Raw genomic sequence first — 22,382 nt, 5'->3', positions numbered from 1 at the left:
AATGTGGCCTAGATTTTTAAACAGAAAATTTAAGTTATTCATACTTTTCTTTCAATTAACTTAAAATATGAATTTAAAAATATAAACAAATTAAATAGTTCAATGAAGTGCAATATTTACTATGTTACCAAATGAAGAAAAAGGGAATATTTAAAAAGATCAAAAACTTAAACATTAATATATGTTTTTAGGACCACAACATTAAATTCAAACTCTCTACCAACAGCTACGCAGCTACAATAAAGATTTTTTTCCTTATTACTGATCTTTGATGTTGTGACAATATCTATTTGTTCCATTAACTAGATATAGTATGACAACTTTAGCTGTTTAATTAACTCATGTTTTGAAAACAAATTAGAAAGCTCATAATTCTTTTTCTATAAAGTTGATGTATTGGTAGAAAATGTAAGTTAATTTATGAAAATTTTATAGTGTTAAAAAATTTTATAGTTTTAACAAATTTTCATATTTGACAGGAAAAATTAGAAAAATGTACTTACTTTTTTCATCAGCTTTGTCTCTTATTGCTATGGTATCATTACTCAAAGATACAGTCTGTGCATTCAGAATATCTGTTCTCATTCCAGGAAATTTTGGAGATGAAATAAAGCGCCCTTCATATGAATATAAATAGATACTACTACCATCTACAAGAAGAAAATGTCTAAAAAATAAAGAATAGAAATAGATTCTCAAATAGGAGTATATTATATTTTCGTTTTTATATTACAGAATAGTTTATCCTTGGGGAAAAAATCTAAATCTTACAATTAATATAAATGTGTAGATATATAAGGAATAAAACATTTCAAACACTGAAAACCAGCATTGGTTGTTTTGGTTTGTTTTCTCGGTTTTTGTTTTATTATGAAGTAGAAGAAGAAAAATGAAAAGGTCCATAATCATCACCCTATACACTAAAATTTTGACTTCTTTTACATTATACCCACAATTCATTTCCTTTCCTAAAGAAGATTCTATACAAAGACAATCAAAAAATCTTAGAGTTTACAGTACAGTCATGTTAATGCCAGGTGCTATTTGTTTCATGAAACAGTCTTAATACATATTTTATAACTAAAGATTATGCTAAAAATAATTAAAGATTAAATAGTGGTTAAAGTCTAAAGTAGTGAAAATGACTAAAAAAATTAACATTAGGGCAAGCATTTATTAAAATAAGGTAGTTGTGACTTTAAAATCATATGGTGACTATCAGTATGTATTCATATCTAAAAACTCATATTTTTTTGCCACAGGGTCAGATTCATCTGCTATACTGACAACCATATTTAAGGCATAGGGCTCTCTGTTGTTACTTTTTTATTAACTCGAAACATAAATATTTTATGGCTGTTATATTTTTCCTTTGAAAATTTATGAATATTGTACAAAATAATTCAAGCAATACAGAGAAAACAAAAGACCTCTTGAGATCCTACCTCCATAGAGATAACGATGGCAATAGTATATTGCTTTACTAACTCACTCATTCCCCGATATACATTTGTTTCAAATTATTCACTGTTTTAAAGAATGTCTACAGTGTATATACACCTCCATATGTCTGCCCTACTTATTTCCTTAGTTCAGCTTCTAGAAATGCAATTACTGGATTAAAGAGCATACATTTAAAATGTTTAAATATATATTGTTATACTGCCCTTTGAAAAGTTGTATTGATTTACACACATACTATGGCTATATGGGTGTGCCTGTTTCCTTAATGCTGAAGACATTATTACTTTTCAAAATCTTATGTTTAATGTTTTAAATATCCTTGATTCAGAATTGGTTCTTGATTTAGGAATTGCTAATTGTTCTTTTTTTGCTATGGAAACAAAAAGGAAATAAACACCAAAACCAATGAAAAATTAGTATCTAATGAACACCAACTATATACACTTTAATTAAATTAATACTTGAGGATTGGTAGGTAGTTTATTTAATTGAAGGGTTTGGCCCTTACACACTGGTGTATGGTCATACATATTGATTTATGAAAACAATACTTGCTGGCCGGGCGCGGTGGCTCAAGCCTGTAATCCCAGCACTTTGGGAGGCCGAGACGGGCGGATCACGAGGTCAGGAGTTCGAGACCATCCTGGCTAACACGGTGAAACCCCGTCTCTACTAAAAAAAAAAATACAAAAAACTAGCCGGGCGAGGTGGTGGGCGCCTGTAGTCCCGGCTACTCGGGAGGCTGAGGCAGGAGAATGGTGTAAAAACCCGGGAGGCGGAGCTTGCAGTGAGCTGAGATACGGCCACTGCACTCCACCCTGGTCGACACAGCGAGACTCCGTCTCAAAAAAAAAAAAAAAAAAAAAAAGAAAACAATACTTGCTAAACTTGACAAAGTGACATATATTAGTATATATTCCTTTGTCTCCATACTAAAAGTATTTTTGTTTCCAAATAAGACACTATAGCTTTTAACCTACTTATGAGTAAACACCCTGTTTCAAGGGGCAAACATCTCTAATTGCATAAATAAGACCAATGATAGGCAGTGACTAAATTTTTTGGCTATTTATGCCATTAATATATGTCTTTATTAAGAGTATACTCAATAAATACATTTATAAATAATGTATAAATGAATTTATTTGGAACTGTTAGAGTAAAAAGCATTTCAGATATATGTTTTTTAGATAGCTGACATTTTACCTTTTAAATGACAAAAATGACTTAAAAAATTTATGGTATAACTAAACAATTCATATATTTCAATTTCATTAAATAGATAACATAAAATTTGATATAACACTTCATTGGTCACTCAAGGTCATCAATACGGTGATCACATTTTTCACTATTTAACTGATAACTTTGATACTCATAAGAATCTGTTGGTGTGCAGAATCCTTATACTACTCAGCTACACAGTTCTGTGCTTTTAGTTTTCTCCATGTTCCCTTGCCAGGCAGCCACTTTTCTTCCTGTCATTGTGCCAGCCTCTAGCAGTCCACCAGTACCATTCTTCTTCTGGTTTTCTATTTATAAAAAGCTGTGGGCTAGAAAAGCTGATAATAAACACTATTAAGAGCTGCCTACATGATGAGTAAAGGGATGAGGAATAAAGCGCATGGTTTTGGGGCAAATGTTTTATGGGTAGATATTTTAGGTAACTGTCGATTATATTTTCACAATTTTTAACAAGCTTTATTGGGTTGTAGCTAAGTCCTCCTCTGATTCAGTAGGCTATTGCTGTACGCAAGAGACTAATTGACAGTTTTCATGGAAAAGCGTAGGTTCTTGAGTAATAGCTATTCCTAATTTACTCCAGTTAATTGCCTGGCATTTCTTAGTCCTGTATACACTGAATGTCTTAGTAGAGAAAACTAGTTTTCAAACTTCAGGTCACAGCCCAGTAGGCCCATGAAACCAAAGAGTTTCAACCAATATTTAAAACAAAGCAGAACAGAAAATAGGGGGGCCATGAGGTAAAAATTCTTTACTAGTTATTTACCTAGGTTGCTCCCATTCTCTCATGTCATCACTCGGATATTTACTTGTAATGAGTTTATTCTCATCATTTAAAATAAATAGCTTTAAAATTTGTTTCAATTTCTAATACTGTAAATACTGATATATTTAACCCACATAGAACCCTCAGTAATTTTCTAAGAATGTTAAGAAATTCAGAGACTAAAATGTTTCAGAATCACTGATTTAAAAAACTTTATTCTTTTCTTTTTATTCTAAAATGTATAATAGAAACAGATTTGTTCTAAATGATTAGTACATCATTCTTTTAATTGGATGTTTTTATTAAAGAGTGCTTTAATGCTATTTATTTTAACCCCAGATCCAACAGTTAAACATAATAAATTACCTTTCTGCCTGCAGAATTAAACTAACAGTTCCTTCTTTGAGATCAAATATAATTGGTGTGTTCCAGTTCTTCGTGCTAAAAGACAAGTAAAATGGATATGTATTAACATTTAAAATAGCAAATACTTTTAAATAAGTAGATAGGTATTCATTTTAAATAAAGTGACTTCAGTTTCATAGTAATTATATACATACTTCTATTACAGCATTTGGTGCATTGTTCTGAAATTATTCCTTGATGTGTCTGTGTCCCCAACTAAAAAGCAGAGACTCCGTATCTCCAGCAATTAGCACATAATGGGAATCCAATAAATGTTTACTGGAGGTATTACAACATGTGAATTGAGGAATTCTAAGTTTGAGTTCTGCCATTTATCGGCTCTGTGAGTTTGGGCAAGTCATCTAATGATCCTCATTAAAAAAAACAGCAGCAGCATGGCATAATGAAGAGATGATAGCTTTTTGTTAGACATATCTGGATTAGAAATATGGCTTCACCACCTGTCAGCCACTTGATCTTAAGCTTAACCTGCTAAGCATTAGTTTCCTTACTTGTAAAATGGGGATAATGATGACTTACATAGTGTCTGGCAAACTACCTGTTATAAAGCAGGTACCAGGCAAACAGAAACTAATAACAGTAATATGATGAACATGATTATTTTTCCTGCAGACCTCCCAATGTTATTGTTGGGTTGAAATGAAAATATTTCTGTGAAGCATTCTGTAAACTCTAAAATACTATATAAATGTAAGCCATGAACATGCTTATTGAATAAATTGATTAATAAATGAACAAGCAAATCATTTTGTTTTTATAGGGTAACATCAATCAAAGATTTGGGTGGGTAAAGAGAACATTTACAAACAGAAAAACTCATCCTTAAATAATAAAAGTTGTTCCACAGTTTAAAATAAGTTTTATTACTTCTATATATTCTGAATTTCAGTAACTTTCATAAAGCCGATTCTCTAAATCAGATTAAATCTCATGTTCAAATCCAGAAGATGGAGGAGGGAAGGGGAAGGAAGCAGTGAGTAAGCAAACAGGTAGGCAACTAATCTTGACTAATGTAAAGATTCTGATAATAATTTCAGTAAGTAAATACATGGACAAGGCAAAATAACAAATAAAGAACTGCTAATAATTAGTGATTATTACTTACTGATTATTAATTAGTCTGGGGTTCATAGATATGATAAAGATATATGCTTTTGCACTTTAGAAAAAAATCACAAAATACTTTATTAATTAACCTTCATTCTTTGTCAAGAAAGTTGATAAGAAAAATAGTGATTTATGAGGGTTTTTTAAATGTCCCCTAAGAAAATATCTGAGATTCCTGACAACTGAGAGATACATAAATGCCATGGAAATATAGACTCCCTAAGCTATAAATGCTGAATAGAACAAGAATATTAATATAATTATCTGAAAAATCAAATGAAAATTTAATATAGAATGCTTATATATTGTTTTCTTTTTCTGGAACTTCTTTTCATATAAACTAGTAAACTACTTGCATGTCTGTTTTTATAATTATATTTTTATTACTAAAAAAGAGCCAAGAGTTATTAAGAACTTGGATTCAAATCCCCACTTTCCTTTAGTAATAAAGTCAATAATCTGATGTAAGGCAAGTTATCTAATCATTCTCTATGTCCTTTAGCTTCAGCTTTCAAATCAGAATAATAATAAACATGAAAGACAGTATAACAGTTGCTCAATAAATGACAGTCATTATTATCTAAAATGCTAGTAGGCTTTTAAAACTTTATGAAATATGTTTTCGTGGTGATTCATTCCCACTACTGCATCCTTGCATTTCATTACCACTGCTGCATCCTGGTATTAATATTTTGTACCTTAATAAATGTCTTGACAATCAAAGAGGGGAGGCAAGGTTCAAACAGAAAAGAAGAAAAGCAATCTTAAATTTGCCACACATTAACTTGTAAGGGAGGCCGGGCGCGGTGGCTCACGCCTGTAATCCCAGCACTTTGGGAGGCTGAGGCGGGCGGATCACGAGGTCAGGAGATTGAGACCATCCTAGCTAACACGGTGAAACCCCGTCTCTACTAAAAATACAAAAATAAATTAGCCGGGCGTGGTGGCTGGCGCCTGTAGTCCCAGCTACTCGGGAGGCTGAGGCAGGAGAATGGCGTGAACCCAGGAGGCGGAGCTTGCGGTGAGCCGAGATCGTGCCACTGCACTCCAGCCTGGGCCACAGAGCAAGACCCCTCTCAGAAAACAAAAAACAAAAAACAAAAAACTTGTAAGGGAAAAGTAGAATGACCAAAAAAAATTAATAGCTGCTAAACTTTGGGTATTTTTAAAGGCAACTTCTCTAATACATGTAACACCTAATGATACTAATCCTACAGATTCAAACATTATGTCCTTGCCACTATAACTAGTATGATACTAATCCTACAGATTCAAACATTATGTCCTTGCCACTATAACTAGTAGAATAATGGGGAAGTTATTATGGGGAAATTAAGAGCCTTATCTTCCCTCAAACGAACAAATAAACACTAAACTGAAGAGATCTCTGTTCTCCCCTGCCCCATGAAAATTAATTATTCAAACACCTATCTGCATTAAAGTGATTGTATGGTTTTCTCACATTCTATAATCCCTTCCCCACATCTCAACTGCCTAACTTGGTATCTTTTTTGAATTTTCCCAAATTCTTACTGTTCCTCTTTCGCTCTCATGTAAGAAAAAAAAAAAAAAAAAAACTCACATAAAATTAAATTGCTTATTTCTTTATCCACTCACCTCTGTTTCTTCTATTTCATTACTTCAGATTTGGCTATTTGTCCCAAATTGCAGATTCTGATTAGTAGCAGGTTTATATATGGTGAGTGGGAATTTTAAAATATATAGTTGTAGCAGTTGTTAATTAAATACCTTTGTGTTGTGTACTATTAGACTTTAGGATACCAAGATGATGCTATACTTTACATATTTTAATTCATTTATTCATTCAAAAGTATTTATTAAGTACTCACAACACATTGGGCACTGTGCTAGGTGCTAGACATATAGTGGTGAATGAGACACATATAGTCTCCATCTCAATTTATATTCAGTGACTAAACTATAACTACGTAATGTTACAAATAATAAGGACAAAATTTTTAAAAAATCCTTAACTATTTCTAACTCTTGAAAGCATCATAGTGGTTACATGAGTTTTTTGGATAGTTGAGGAATCAACTGGTAGCATGCTAGAGCCAGCTTGTACTAGTTACTAAGTTTTCAAGAATTTTGTAAGCCAACTGTTAAATAAAGCCATTATTTATTATTTGAGACGGGGTCTCACTCTGTTGTCCAGGCTAGAGTGCAGTGGTAGGGTCACAGCTCACTGCACCCTAGACCTCCTTGGCTCAAGCAATCCTCCAGTCCCAGCCTCCTGAGAAGCTAGGACCACAGTGCGCACCACCATGCCCAGCTAATTCAAAAAATTTTTGTAGAGATGGGGTCTCACTGTGCTGCTTATGCTAGTCTCAAGCTCCCGGACTCAAGCAATCCTCCTGCTTTGGTCTCCAAAAGTACTGGGGTTACAAGCATGAGCCATTGCACCTCGCCTGACTATTAACTGTTGATGTACAAACCCTATTAGATCTATTTTCACTGCTCTGTGTTCACTTTCTCTCACTTCCTGGTTTGAGGTAGTTCAGGATAGCTGAGGTTTCGAGAAAGTTAAGCTTAAACCAAACCACGCTGATGTGAAATCCTGAAAATAAACTCCTCAGCATAGACAAAACTCTGAATTTTTAAGAAATGCAAGATGCTTACGAGAACACGTAACATTGAAGAGACGTTGAAACAACTAAGTGTGCGTAGTTCAAAGATGCTTTAATGACTCTATCACGGAATTCCAGTAAATCCACTGCATCATTAAGAACATTACGAACCTAAACAAGGAAAAATAAAATGCCAACAAACATCATTAAAACATAGTCAAATTTTATTTACATAAGTTAGCAAGATTTTGAAACACAAAAAAATTCAATGCACTACTGATTACCTAATCATATAAAAAAGAATTTAATAGAAACTAGGCATAAGATAGTATACCTAATATTAAAAAAACCAACCAACAAAGTAGAGATACAGAAAATCTCTTAGAAATAAGTAGAAAAAGACCACAGAGATTTCTAACTTGCAAGCCAAACTTAATGATGTAGCAATGGAGTGATATAAAAAATATTCCAACACTGAGATATAGTCAAAGGAGGGTGGCATATTGAAGTTGGAAAGATTCTATGTGATTTCTGCCCAAAACGGTAAGAATATCTCTTTTTGGGGTTAGATTTTACTTAAAAATATACATTCTAAAAGAAGAGACATAATTGCTTTAAAAATCAAAAGTGGGGTAGGAGGTACTGGTAAACAAACCAATTGCATGGTGAAGAAGCCAAGCTGCAAGGAATGGGGAAAGGTATTTTCATATGCAAAAACACAGAGACAGTGTCTAAAAAAGCCAAGCAGCAACTAACAGAGAGAGATTTGCTTATGACAGTCAGATTTATCATAAAAGTTTGTAACAGACTATTTTGCAAGGATTTTAATATTTGGCAGTATTGGACAAAAATCTTGAAGTTGACGAACAAAGTGCAAGAAATTAAGAAAAACGTTGAGCAAATTAAATTTACCTAATCTCTGCCCAATACCAGAATGGGTATGGCAGCACAGTAAGAGGTGAAAAATAGAGGAAAAAAACGTAATTATACCTACAAATTAATACTGCTTTAAGTTCTCCTCAAAATGTTACCATTTTTCTAAATATAATGTGACAATTATAATATTAATGAACAATGAAAGGGTATGGAAAGAAAAACAGGAAGGTAAATCTAACTTCTTATAAGTACTTCAAAGAAGTACTTATGCCTACCAGGCACTGCCATGATCTAAATGTTTGTGTCTTCAAAATTCATATTTTGAAACCTAATCACCAGTATGACAGTATCAGCAGGTGGAGCCTTTGGAAGGTTATGAGCCCTTATGAATGGGATTAGTGCTCTTATAAAAGAGGCCCCAGAGAGCTGCCTTGCCCATTGCACCAAGCAAGGACACAGCAAGAAGGCACCATATATGAATTAGAAAGTGGGCCCTTGCCAGACCCTAAATCTGCTGGCACCTTGATCTTGGACTCCCAGCTTCCAAAACTGTGAGAAATAAACTTCTGTTGTTTATAAGCTACCCAGATTATGGTATTTTGTTACAGCAGACCAAACGGAATAAACAGGTATGTTATTTTTTTTTTTACTATCTGCTGTCTAACTCCCATCTCCACCAAAATATTGACCCAGCAATCTCATTTCTAGAGTTCCATCCCAAAGATAAACCAGCAAAACTATAAAATACCGTATGCACAGACTATCACTACAGCACTATTAGTAATAACAAAAGACTGGAAATAGCCCAAATGTCTATTGATAAGGGACAGGTTGTATAAACTGATATAGTCACACATATAGAGACATAAAGTGTCTATACATACAGCTATAAAAAGGAATGAGGAAGATCTATAGATGTCCATGAGATGTAGTAAAGTAAAAAAATGTGGCCGGGCGCGGTGGCTCACGCCTGTAATCCCAGCACTTTGGGAGGCCAAGACGGGCAGATCACGAGGTCAGGAGATCAAGACCATCCTGGTTAACACGGTGAAACTCCGTCTCTACTAAAAATACACAAAATTAGCCGGGCTTGGTGGTGGGTGCCTGTAGTCCCAGCTACTCGGGAGGCTGAGGCAGGAGAATGGCGTGAACCCAGGAGGCGGAGCTTGCAGTGAGCCAAGATCGTGCTATTGCACTCCAGCCTGGGTGACAGAGTGAGACTCTGTCTCAAAAAAAAAACAAAAAAAAAAGGCAAGATGCAGAACAGCGTGTATAGTATGATACCTTTTATCTAAGAAACGTAAGAATATGAAGATATGGATTTGCTCACATTTAAAAAAAATGAGAAATCTTAAACAGTATTCAGTAATATATTATTAGAATAATATTAATATTGTTATTTTCAAACTATATTTGGGGATATAATGTTTTTAGGAACCAAAATTTTCTGGTCAGAGAAGTGTTGCTCTTAAAAAAATCAAGAGTAAAACCCTATAATCTTAAATTTAAATTAAAAACCTCAGCATAAACTTGTGATGTATTTTTATCTGTCAAAAACAAAAACATTTCTTCCCAGTGTAGGCTCAAGTACAAAGAAAAAAGAAAAAAAAATTTGTCTAGAAGTAATGATGAAATCAGTAGCAATGAACACACGTTATTTACAGATCTGACTGTGGTCTGTACAAAAGAAGCCTGAAACATCTTGTCATACCAGAAAGCAAGGAAGCTATTGAAATCAGTCAAAAGAACATAGGAGCCAACTGGCCAAAGATGAGACAATTTGAGCATTATAGAGAATAATCACGATGGGTTGAAACACAGAGAAAATGTTAAAATCTACAAGTTTATAATGATAACATCAATGACAACAAAAAAGAAATTTACTGGGCATGCTAGGAAACCAACTTATTTGAAAATTGGCAAATAGGAAAATCCGCATTTGTTACCATTCCCCATAGGGTAACCTAATGGTTGAGGAGGCAAACAAAGTCTTTCATAGGAGAATTCTAGCTAATAAATGTGGAAGGAATAATAGAATTACAATGTTACTATTTCACAACCCCCAATGAAAAATAGGTCTAAACAACTATCATTAATGGCAGCTAAAGGCATTAAGGTAAAAAACCCAGTGGGAAACTATATGATACATGAATCAGGTTTCTAATACCTGAACACACTGATCAAATCTTAACATCACTAAAAGAGAGACAAGCAGACATATGTGCCTCCTGATTTAATGCAAGAGGAAGTGCACAGCATCGCCTAAGGCTCTAAATCCAATAACCAGTCTAGAGGAAACACAGGATAAATGAACATATTAATTGTAATCAAGGCTGGGCATGGTGGCTTGTGCCTTTATTCCCAGCACTTTGGGTGGCTGAGGTGGGCAGAGTTCAAAACCAGCCCAGGCAACAAAGTGAGACCCTGTCTCTACAACAAACAAACAAAAAAAATTAGCTAGGCGTGGTGGCAGATGCCTGTGGTCCCAGCTACTCAGGAGGCTGAAGTGGGAGGATCGTTTGAGCTTGGGAGGGCAAGACTACCGTGAGCCGTGACTGTGCCACTGCACTCTAGCCTGGGTGATAAAGTGAGAACATGTCTTGAAAAAATAAATACATAAATAAGTAAATAAAAATAAATAAATAAATGCAATCATACCACAAAGATGGAATCAGTCAAATACAGAATGTGGGAAATTCAACAGAATAACCTGGTTCCTTTAACAAATAAATTGTAAGTAAACAAATAAGAAGTTGTTTCAGATTTTAAAAGACTTAAGAGACAAATTAACTAAATGCAATGTGGGGCTTTATTTCCTGATAAAAACAAACCAACTAGAAAAATATATTTAGAAAATAATTGGAGAAATGTGATTTGTTACTGTAGAAAGACGTTAGGAAAAGACTGGGGAAATGTGAATGTTACTATGGTAATGTTAAAATGAAAATAGTTCTTATCTTTCAGACTGTTTAAAAAGAACTTAAAAAACAATTCCAGAACTAGTGGTGAAGAAAAAGACATGAATATTTTTGCTCACCTCTTCAAGGCGTAGGAGGAATGACTGTAAAGAGGGGAGTAGTCTGATATCAAGTGTTTCAAAGGAGCTAGAGTTTTTTAGGGAAGAGGAGGTTATAATGGTCTAGAATCAGCAAGGAGGAGTAAGGAAGACATCTAACCAGATCCGGTGATATGCAGCGCATCAAAGAAAAACACCTCTACTTGAGAAGGTGAAAGGAGCTGGGCACATTCCTCAGCCCCGGGCTCAAAACTCCCTGAGCCTAGTACAAACACATCCCATCCTCCCATCCCACCACATACCACCATATATCTCTCAAACTCCCTGAGCCCAGTACAAACACCACCTGGAAAGTCTCCGATAAGGGGACAGCCGTTCAAGGTTACTGAAAGCGCGGGAGCCAAAAGAATTTCTTTGTTCCCCTGCAACTTTCGGGCTATAAAAAGCAAACGCTCGCATTGTTCGGGGCCCTCTTGTATACTGTGGAATGGAGGGACCAAGTTCGAACTTGTAGTAAAGATCCTTGCCGCTTGGCTTTGACACTGGACTCTGATGGTCTTCTTTGGGGATCAAACGGTCTGGGCATAACAAAGGCTGGAGGAAAAACACTGCTCTCAGTAGTCGGCTGCTTTTTGTTTGTTTGTTTGTTTTGAGACGGAGTCTTGCACTGTCTCCTGGGCTGGAGTGCTATAGCGTGATCTCCGGCTCACTGCAACCTCCGCGTCCCAGGTTCAAGCTGGGACTCTTCCGCCTCAGCCTCCTGAGTAGCTGGGATTACAGGCGTGTGCCACCACACCCGGCTAATTTTTTTTGTATTTTTAGTACAGACGGCGTTTCACCGTGTAAGCCAGGATGGCCTCAATCTCCTGACCTCATGATCCGCCTGCCTTGGCCTCCCAAAGTGCTGGGATTACAGGCGTGAGCTACCGTGCCAGGCCAGTAGTCAGCTGTTGTTAATTAGCACAAGAATGCTTTTAGTGAAAGGGCTGAGCTTTGTCTGCAAGGCCACAGCTATATGACTGCAGGTTGTGTACTGCACAACTCTGGGTCTATGTGAATGGTGCCCTCTGGAATTGAACAGGCCACTGACTGCAGGTGGTGTCTTCAAATTTCCTAGGCCTACAACTACACATATGAAGCCCCATGTAGCAGGCGGCTGTAGAATTTTTAGGTCTCCTTTCAGGATGGAGAGAAAGGAGCTACCTCATAGACCCCCAGGCTCTGATTTCAAACAGAAACTTGAATCTAGTCCCTTGTCTCACTTCAAGTATTAATACTTTCAGTTTCCTTAGCCAGCAGGAGCAACTTTCCTCACTGCCTTTCCCTGCCTGCTTCTGGACCTGGAGTAGGTCTGAGACTCCACACTGCATTTTTGTTCTGTTTCTGGTCCACAGAGATCTTTATCTTGTTTTTGAGGCCAGATGAGTCTTTTATATATCTACATATTTAAATCTTTTGGTGCCAAAAGTATGTCTCTTTCTTCCATGTATGAATTAACACCATTTTTGTGAGAAGTCTGAGCTCCCAGAGATTTTGTTTTTTAAAGATCCAAAATGCCATCTTCTAGAAACAGTTTAAAGCTAATAGAATGATATAAAAATGTTAAAGGGAAGTTATATGTTAGTTTCTTTATAGCAACATGCTATCTAGTCAAACTGCTTGCAAACTTTCCTAAACAAACAGGTTTAAGAAAATTCAACATTTAAAAATCCAATTGTATAGGCCTTTAACATTATTAAAATTATAGATAGATTTCTTAAGATCCATATTTGCCTAAAGCCTCACATGGGGGAGTGTCCCTTTCTGTGAACCTGGTACACCTGAACCAAACCAGAATAAAGCATCCTAGCCACAATAACAAAACTAAAGACACTCTAGTAATTGCTGTTATAGTTTCAAAACTATGGCAAATTCCACATCAGAAATGTTATGTGCTGAATTTTATTTTATTTTTTATTTTTTGAGACAGAGTCTCACTCTGTCGCCCAGGTTGGAGTGCAATGGCTTTGATCTTGGCCCACTGCAACCTCCGCCTCCAGGGTTCAAGAGATTCTCCTGCCTCAGCCTTCTGAGTAGCTGGGACTACAGGCGCGAGCCACCACACCCAGCTAATTTTTTGTATTTTTAGTAGAGACGAGGTTTCACTATGTTGGCCAGGCTGGTCTTAACTCCTGACCTTGTGATCCACCTGCCTCGGCCCCCCAAAGTGCTGGGATTACAGGCATGAGCCATCACGCCCGGCCTCTGCTGAATTTTAAAATACACCAATTACTCTGTTCAATTCAGCGCAGCTCCAGGATTAATCTCTCCTGATATTCGCATCACCTAATTCTTCTATGTGATCACAATATTTAGACTCCTCAGATTGACATAAGTCTAAACATTCTGTTTGCACATTTGCAAAACACTCATTTAATCCTATACATAGCTATAATCATAATCATAGCAATAGCTATCATTTATTTTTGTTTTACATATATTATCTCATTTCATCTTCAAAATTACTCTATTATTAGCTCTTATTTTTACAAGACATAAAGTGTCCTGTAAGAATTAGACACCTTTGAACTTTGATGACTATTAAAAGCCAAATTTGTATCCCATCCTAAAGTTAGAGTGGCAGGAAAGAAATTGGGACACTAGAAATGCCTCATCCTTTGCACCCGCAGGCTTTCCCTCCTAGGCACTTCCTTCTAACAAAGACATCAACAGATCTCTTTTGGAAAGAATTATCCACTGGGCTGCTTCCTGGAGGCAAGAGGCAGATTAAGAAACTTTTTCACTACAGGCTATTGTGTCCCACAAAAGCTGAGGTCCAGGGAGACCGTAGGGCAAGTAGGTCTACTGTAGGAAAACTGCACCAGCAGGTCAAGGTGTAGATTTAACAATCATGACTCAACATGATCTCTGGTTTCTGAGTTAATGAAACACGGATAAACCAAAAGCCAACAAAGCCTCTAAGGAAACTGTAAAATTCTAAATTGGGCAAACAAAAACAATTGTGATTGTTTAGTCTCACTGAAATCCTGTGACTCCACCTTGCAACAAAAGTGGGCTGTTACAAAGTACAGCCCTCAGAAAGGGAATCCTCCCAAATGTCCGGGGAGATCTTCCCAGAAAGGCAAACTGGAGTTAACAAACTGACCAAGCAACTACTTTGTTGCTAAAAAAGTTCTCAGGATATTCTTGGGGTAAAACTAAAGAAAATGACTGGAGGCGAGCCTCAATCAATTTATAGGTTTATTTTGCCAAGGTTGGGGATGTGCCCAGGAAAAAGGAACACAAAATCACAGGAACATCTGTGATCCATGCTTTTTCCAAAAAAGGGTTTGGAGAGCTTCAATATTTAAAGAGGAAAAAAAGTGGGCAGGAGGGGAAAAGGGAAAGGGAGAAGAGAAGAGAAGAGAAGAGAAGAGAAGAGAAGAGAAGAGAAGAGAAGAGAAGAGAAGAGAAGAGAAGAGAAGAGAAGAGAAGAGAGAAGAGAAGAGAAGAGAAGAGGGAGGGTATGGTCACATTCTTGTGAGGCTTTGATTAGAGCTCACTGAATCCACATGTTGCAAATGAAAAGAGGTACAGGGATAGTCAACTATGTATTCCCCTTGCAGTGAATCTGAATTTTTACAAAAGATAAACACAAGAGTAGAAGAAGCAGTGAAATATGCATTGTCTCCGGTGAGCAGAGGGATGACTTCTAGTCTTGTCTTTCTCCCATACCTGTGAAGATAAGCTGTTAATTTTCATTGTTAGGGTGAAACTCAACAGAACTCTGTTGTAGGGTAAAGATCTTGGGGCCTACAGGGAATTTACTTGTGAGCATATTGCAAGGGAAGTCCTCTGGGGAGGTATGTGTTCTATCTTTGTAGCTATCTACTTAGGAACAAAATGAGAGGCAGTTTTGCATGACTCAGTTCTCAAGCTTACCCTTTCCCTTTGACATAATGAGTTTGGGGGTCTCAAGATTTTTATTTTCCTTTCACACTCACCAGCTGGATTTTAGCTATAAATGGGTAATCACTGTGTGTTGTTTTCCTTTCTCCCCTTTTCCAAATTGTTTTCATTGCAGCCACCCTCTTTTCCTTTAGCCATTGTAAACTGGGAATATGGAGAGTGGGAGGGGAGGGGAGGGGAGAAGAATTAAAATACATATTTATGTATAGTTTTCCAAACCAGAGAGTTGGAGCTGGATGCAATAACCGTAGAGTCTAGGTTATCTTTTTTTAGAAAGGGGATGGGTTTGTTTTCAATCACATATGAAATAGCTGCATGATAAATTAGTATATTTCTGAGTCATATGTATGAGTAGCTTGAATATATATCCATATATATGAATAAAGGAAGTTTGTAAGGTGACTCCCAATGATCCCTGCCTCCTGGTATTCACACCCTTGAGCAAATCTCTCTATTTAGTGTAGTTTGGACCTAATAGCTTGCTTCTAGTAAATAGAATATGGCAAAAGTGATGAGACGTCACTTCTGAGCTCGGGTTATAAAAAACTGTGACTTATGTCTTGCTTGCACTCTCTCTGGCCCTTCTTGCTTGCTCTGCTGAAGCAAACCACCAAGTTGTGAGCTTCCCTATGAAGAGGCCACATACAAAGAACTGAAGGAGACCTCCAGTCAATAGTCAAGAAAACACTGAGGCCCGCAGGTGTAAATGACACTGATGAACGGAATCTTGCCAACCATCATGTCAGTGAGCTTGAAAGCAAATCTTTCCCCAGTTGAGCCTTCAGATAAGACTAAAGTCCCGGCCAACACCTTGTTTGCAGCCTTGTGAGACTGAAACAGGACACCCAGCTAAGCTATGCCTGGATTCCTGACTCACAGAAAATGAGAGATAATAATTGTTGCTGTTTAAGCCACTATGTTTAGGGTTATTCATTATGCAACAATAAGTAATAAATACACTATAGCTGCTAAACCGCTCAAGGATAGACTACAGCATATATCTATCTATCATTTTTTGTCTGCCCAGAATCAAATGACATCTTTTCTCATAAATATACATTGATTTTCCTTTAGGAAAACATTCTTTCCACTATTCTCAGTGACTGGCTAGATGGGATTGACTCATTTTCCCCTGCCTCTCCCTAAGTAAATACACTTGACTCAGGCTCAGCATATGAAATCCAAGGCTGAGGTTTCTCCTGGAATTACTAGGGGAAAAAAAGCACTCTTTCCGCTGAACTTGAAGTTGGTAGAATGTCAGTCTGAAACTACCAAGGCCACAAAATAGAGCCTTTCTGAAAACTAAGGCAATTGCAGAGAAAAGAAGAGTCAAGGAAGAGAAAGAGATGAAGTCCTCTTGGCATTATTTAAGCCTCTGAACCAATAATGCCTCTCAAGTCAGTCTATCTCTTAACTTCACATGAATCAATAAATTTCCTTTTTTTCCTTTATTTTTCACTTTAAATCAATTACAGCTGAATTGATGAAAAAAAAATTTCAAGGTAATAATTTAGGGGGTCTGTAAAACCAAGGACCAAATCTGTCTTGTTCACTACTGTATTCCTCATTGTTTAGCCCAATGCCTGGCAAGTAGGGATCACTCAATAGATATCCATTGAATGAGTGAATAAAATCATTCTAAAAAGAAACAGTGAATAGGCCTAACTTAGCAAAAATGCAGTCAAATGTTTTATAACATGGAGAAAGTAAAACCTCTTTAAAAAATAAAAATAATGTTCTAGTTTAAAACTTTAAAAAATTATTTATAAGTATTATTTTAAACACAAAGATAATTTAGATTAGATAAGCCATTTAAGCATTTCCATGGTTCATCTTATTTCACATAAAAATCCTCTCATCACTAGGATAATTTCTTTTTATTATGAAAGAAGAACTCCTCTTTCTAGATATAGTCTTATGTTGGGGCATATCTGTAATTAAGGCTAGAACTTTTTAGCACTACTATATTAGCTATAAATATAATATTATACCCCAATTAGTTGATTAGTACTCACAATGGATTCTATGTCATATCCAGAATATTATAATGGTTTAGATCTCAGGTTAATTAGAAGAAATATATATTAAATCATCATCTGGATCCTAAATCCTTCTTAAAGGAAACACAGAAGATGGAGGGCATGTCAAATCACACCGTGGAGATAGAATCAGCCCAGTCCATACTGAGAAACTCTACCAGATAACTTGGTTCTTCAACAAACAAACTGCAGGGCAGGAAATAGAGATAGAAGGGGACTCTACAGACGAAAAGAGACTCAAAAAATATATCAGCCAATTGCAATATGTAAAATTGGATCCTGATTCAAACAAAGTTTTGTGGCATGTAGGAAACAATTGGACATTTAAACACTTTGTGGATATTTGATAATGTTAAGAAATTGTTATTTTATATGATATGATAATGGTAGTGTGGTTATGTTAAAACAGAGTTCTTATCTTTTAGTTAGATATACTAAAATATTTACAAATGAAATACAACGTCTGAATTTGGGGAACAAGGAAAGTAGACAGGACATGGACCGGGCAGGCTTAAGCATGAATTGGTGATTACTGGGGCCGGGTGATGAGCACATGGGGATTCAATATACTACTCTGTGTGTGTTTTAAATTATCTAAATAAAAAGTTTTATAATTTTAAAATAAATAAGCAGAATAAAGAAAAAGTATAATATACCTAATTATTAGTAATCTAGTGACAATATTATCCAAATTTTAAAATCTGGATATGTGGGCTAACAGAACATTTGAATAGACCTGCCTATGCTTCTAAATTTTTATAGTAATAATATGAATTATGAATACTGAAGATAGAGGCAATTGATACAGGCAAAAGGAAGAAGACAAAGGTCGAATCCTTCTTTTTCAGAGGATTTCTATTGACACATTGCACTTTGATCTTCTCCTTGTACCTTTCTTCAACTAATTATTAATATATTAAGGGCAAGGCACTGGGCTAGAGGCCCTGAAAGAGAGACAAAGATGAGCCATGAGGATACTTGTGCCCTCCCACTGATGACTTTTGACCTGTAAAACATCTGTCTACTTCCCATTGCCACATTCCAACCTCCTTGTATTTATCTACAAAATATTTCACTTCAAAATTTTCTTCTGATGGGATTGAGGATACACTATTATGGCACTATGGCATACTGAATATTTTAAGCTAAAGGAATTTGATAAAACAAGAGCAGCAGGAGGTCAGTCTGACCTTCCCCAACTCTTCTCCTCTCACACAGGTCATAAAACCTAGAAAGGATTTTCTGACCTTTTCCTGAAGCAGGTCATAAGACTCTCATGTGAGAGGTACCCTCCCTATACCCAGAGGAAAGTTATATCCTTATTTCTGAAGACACAGGGACACAGAGAAGAATCTAAACATGGAGGTCTTGCTAAATTTTCCCTAGCTTATTACCACTAGATCATACCTTTTTTGGCCTACTGCGTATCGCCACAACTGTCTACTCTTCATCAAACGTAGCGTAAAAGCACACAGGCTTAACTGTTTCTTCAGATCTACATTTCCTCAGGAAGGCTCTGGTGTCATGTAAAACTTACATTAAATCAGTTTATATGCTTTTTTCTTGTTAATATGCCTTTTGTTATAGGGACCTCAGTCATGAGCCTAGGATGGGTAGAGATATTTTTCTTCCCCTATACTTCTTAATTCCTAATAAGAACTTCCTATACCATTTTCCCATTTTGACTCTCCTTAGGTAATTCTTAAAATAAATTAAAAAAAAAAAATCAGGTTAAATAAGTTCATCCAATTACAAATAAGTAAAACAATTAACCCTGTCAGTAACTGGCAGATTAGGCCTGCCTTGGATTCAGCTCCAGGAGTCAAATCCAACATGCTCCTATTTGTTACAGCTTTTTCCTCAACATTTCCTCAATGTTTCCAATTTTACCATATTTGTACTAAATGCATAACCGAGTAGCTTTGGCATTCAGGTTCTATATCTGTGAAAGGTTTTTATGTCAGAGAAAGTCACTAATGGCATAGCTAAAATATTTCTAATGTGACTGAATTTTTATAAGCTTGACTAAATATAATTAATGAAAATAATTCCATATTCTGTACAGTTAACTAATATGAAAAGAAGCAGGTTTAACCAACCTTGGAACATAATCATACCTGCATGGCCCTTCTTTTAGTTAATGTTACTTGAAAATTTTTCCACTCCCAATGTTGTTCCACCACATGTGCAAAAACAACATGTCCATTTCCACAGGCTCCAGCAATCTGAGTGCCATCAATAGACCACGCTATATTAAATATGCTGCCAGTATTGGGTTTTTCTAATGCATATGACCACTGGGGGAGAAAAAACAAGAAAAAAATGGACTTATTGAAAAAATTTTTTAGGAAGTTTTAAATCAGGCATATGACAACATATTAAGATCATTTTTAAAAGAATGTCAGTTCTGGAATTATTAAAATATTTTTCTTACTAAAATTACAGTGTACTGAATGGAAAATACAGATGTAATTGTTAAAGTCCACAGTAGAACATCATGATAAAACACCGTATGAAATATCTCAAGAACTATAAAAAACCCACATCATTTCAATGTTTACTATTCCTTTTCAGTAATAATACTTAATAGGTAAACACAAAGATTCTGTAGAAAAAACAAAGACATCTTATTATTCATTCTTAATATATAGTCTCCACATCTAAAAAAAATCTCATTACAATATTTTAAGAATGTCACAAAAAAACTGAAACTCAACACACAATGTAACTAAAATAGCTCTGACACACATCCTAAATCATGAAATTACACGAAATTGGATTTATTTCTTTTCTTTTCTTTTTTTTTAACGGACTGCAGTAAGTATAACGTCTCCTAGAACCTATCTATCTAATTGAGAAAGTTATTTAGAGATATCAATAAGCATTAAATAGGACAAAAGAGATTCTTGTGTGTGTGTGTATAAGTAAGACATAAGAAAAAAAGCAAACTTTTTAATACATGGTATTATATGCACTTGTTTCATTTTTCAGATGCAACATATGTTATTTGCTAGGATAATTAATTTGACTAAACTTATATACATATTCTCTTTCCATTTCTCCAGCCTTACAGCGTATAATCACAGTCTTGATTTTGTTGTTGTTGTTGCTCTTGGCTGGATATAGATAGATAGATAGATAGATAGATAGATAGAATTTGTTTGTTTTACATTTTTTTTTCCAGAAATACTCATTATTAGCTACAGGCTCACTTTGACAACAAATCTGGGGGAATGGAAAAATATAAAGATTTACTAATTGATACTATTACAAAACAAGAATTTAAAATTCCTAATAAAAGTTCATACATAACAAAAACATACTGAAAGGCTCTTTGACCCCTTGCTGACACTCTTTTACAACTCTCCCCACCCTCCAGCTTTAGAGCCACTAACTGTTGCTTTAATGGCTTCAGTAAAGGCCTAATAATAAAGTTATCAAGGAGAAGATAATGAACAAACCATAACCTTTGCTTCATCAGCAGTATGAAAATACTAGAAACTTCCTTTTCAAAAATTAAGAAGAATCAATTAAAAAAAGAATACATATAATATTTGAAGTCATCTTTTGAAAATAACTGTAAGACTGGGAACTTCAAAGATACTAATAACCTGCTTTGGGCGATAAAATGAAATTAATTCATTTGTGTTTGACAAAAAAGAATTATGAAACACTACATGAATACTATTTTACATAAAGATTAAAAGTGGTTGGTAATGACAAACGAGTCTTGATTTATTAACATATAGGCTTATGGCATATCTCTCTTTCTAAATCTAGTCTATCCTCATGGTGTAGAAGAAACAGAGATCTTAGTTTAATTTCTATTTTAAAATCATACATTCATATAACACTCCTTCCTTAACCATGGGGATAAGTCCCAGGATCCCCAGTGGAAGCCTGACACTATGGATAGTACTAAACCCTATGCATCCTATGTTTTTGTCTATATATACACACCTATGTTGAAGTTTAATTTATAAATTAGGGAAAGTAAGAGATTAACAATGTCTAATAATACAATAGAACAATTATAAAAATATACTATAGTAGAAGTTACGTGAGTGTGATCTCTATGTCTGGAAATTCCATTTCGGACTGCAGTTGACAGAGGGTAACTGAACTCACAGAAAAAGAAACTGTGAAAAAGGGAGGACTACCGAATTTAAAGTATGGTTTTAAAACACTGGAAGAACCAAATCAGCCAGAAAGAAATGTCTTACTAAAATTAAACAGAAATATTTATCTAAGAACTTACAGATGCATGATCCTAAGAGGAGAAAATGAAATGTTTAGATAATAGTATATCATCATCCCATATTCAACTGATTTCCTTTACAGTCCACACGAACCAACAAAAATAAAATCTGCAACATGCAACTTATCCCTGAAAACACATCTCAAGGAATACAGATTGAGTATCCTTTACCTGAAATGCATGGGGGCCAGAAGCAAATTTTGGATTTCTTCAGATTTTGAAATATTTGCATATTCATAAGAAGATATATTGAGAATGAGACCCAAATCTAAACACAAAATTCATTTATGTTTCATATATATGTTATACACATAGCATAAAGGTAATTATATATATATTTCTTATACATAGCATAAAGGCAATTATACATACATTTCTTATAATTTTGTGCATGAAACAAAGTTTTGCAGATGTTTTGGTTGTGGCCTGTCACATGAGGTCAAGTGTTGGAATTTTCTACTGGTGGCATCATGTTGGTGCTCAAAAAGTTTTGGATTTTGGAGTATTTTGGCTAGGTACTTTACTCTTTTTGTGACAGTTGTGAATGGGAGTTCATTCGTGATTTGGCTCTCTGCTTGTCTGTTGTTGGTGTATAGGAATGCTAGTGATTTTTGCACATTGATTTTGTATCCTGAGACTTGGCTAAAGTTGA

At 35.4% G+C, this 22,382-nt stretch overlaps 1 protein-coding gene across 9 annotated transcripts in view; it reads right to left on the bottom strand.

The window, feature by feature from the left end:
• The window catches only part of IFT80 (intraflagellar transport 80), a 195,425-nt gene that overhangs the window by 43,663 nt on the left and 129,380 nt on the right, over window positions 1–22,382 (bottom strand). For all 9 annotated transcript variants that reach the window (XM_009201434.3, XM_009201433.3, XM_031663619.1 and 6 more), the window contains 4 exons: window positions 19,590–19,769; window positions 7,646–7,764; window positions 3,839–3,913; window positions 504–667 (listed from right to left, as the gene is read on the bottom strand). In XM_009201434.3, coding sequence (XP_009199698.2) covers window positions 504–667; window positions 3,839–3,913; window positions 7,646–7,764; window positions 19,590–19,769 — 538 coding nt within the window. The remainder of the gene's footprint in view (window positions 1–503; window positions 668–3,838; window positions 3,914–7,645; window positions 7,765–19,589; window positions 19,770–22,382) is intronic.

Source organism: Papio anubis, chromosome 2 (assembly GCF_008728515.1).
Source record: "Papio anubis isolate 15944 chromosome 2, Panubis1.0, whole genome shotgun sequence".
NCBI classification, from domain to species: Eukaryota; Metazoa; Chordata; class Mammalia; order Primates; family Cercopithecidae; genus Papio; species Papio anubis.
Note: the sequence above shows the minus strand (reverse complement) of the source record. Positions and strands in the feature narration are given on the sequence as shown.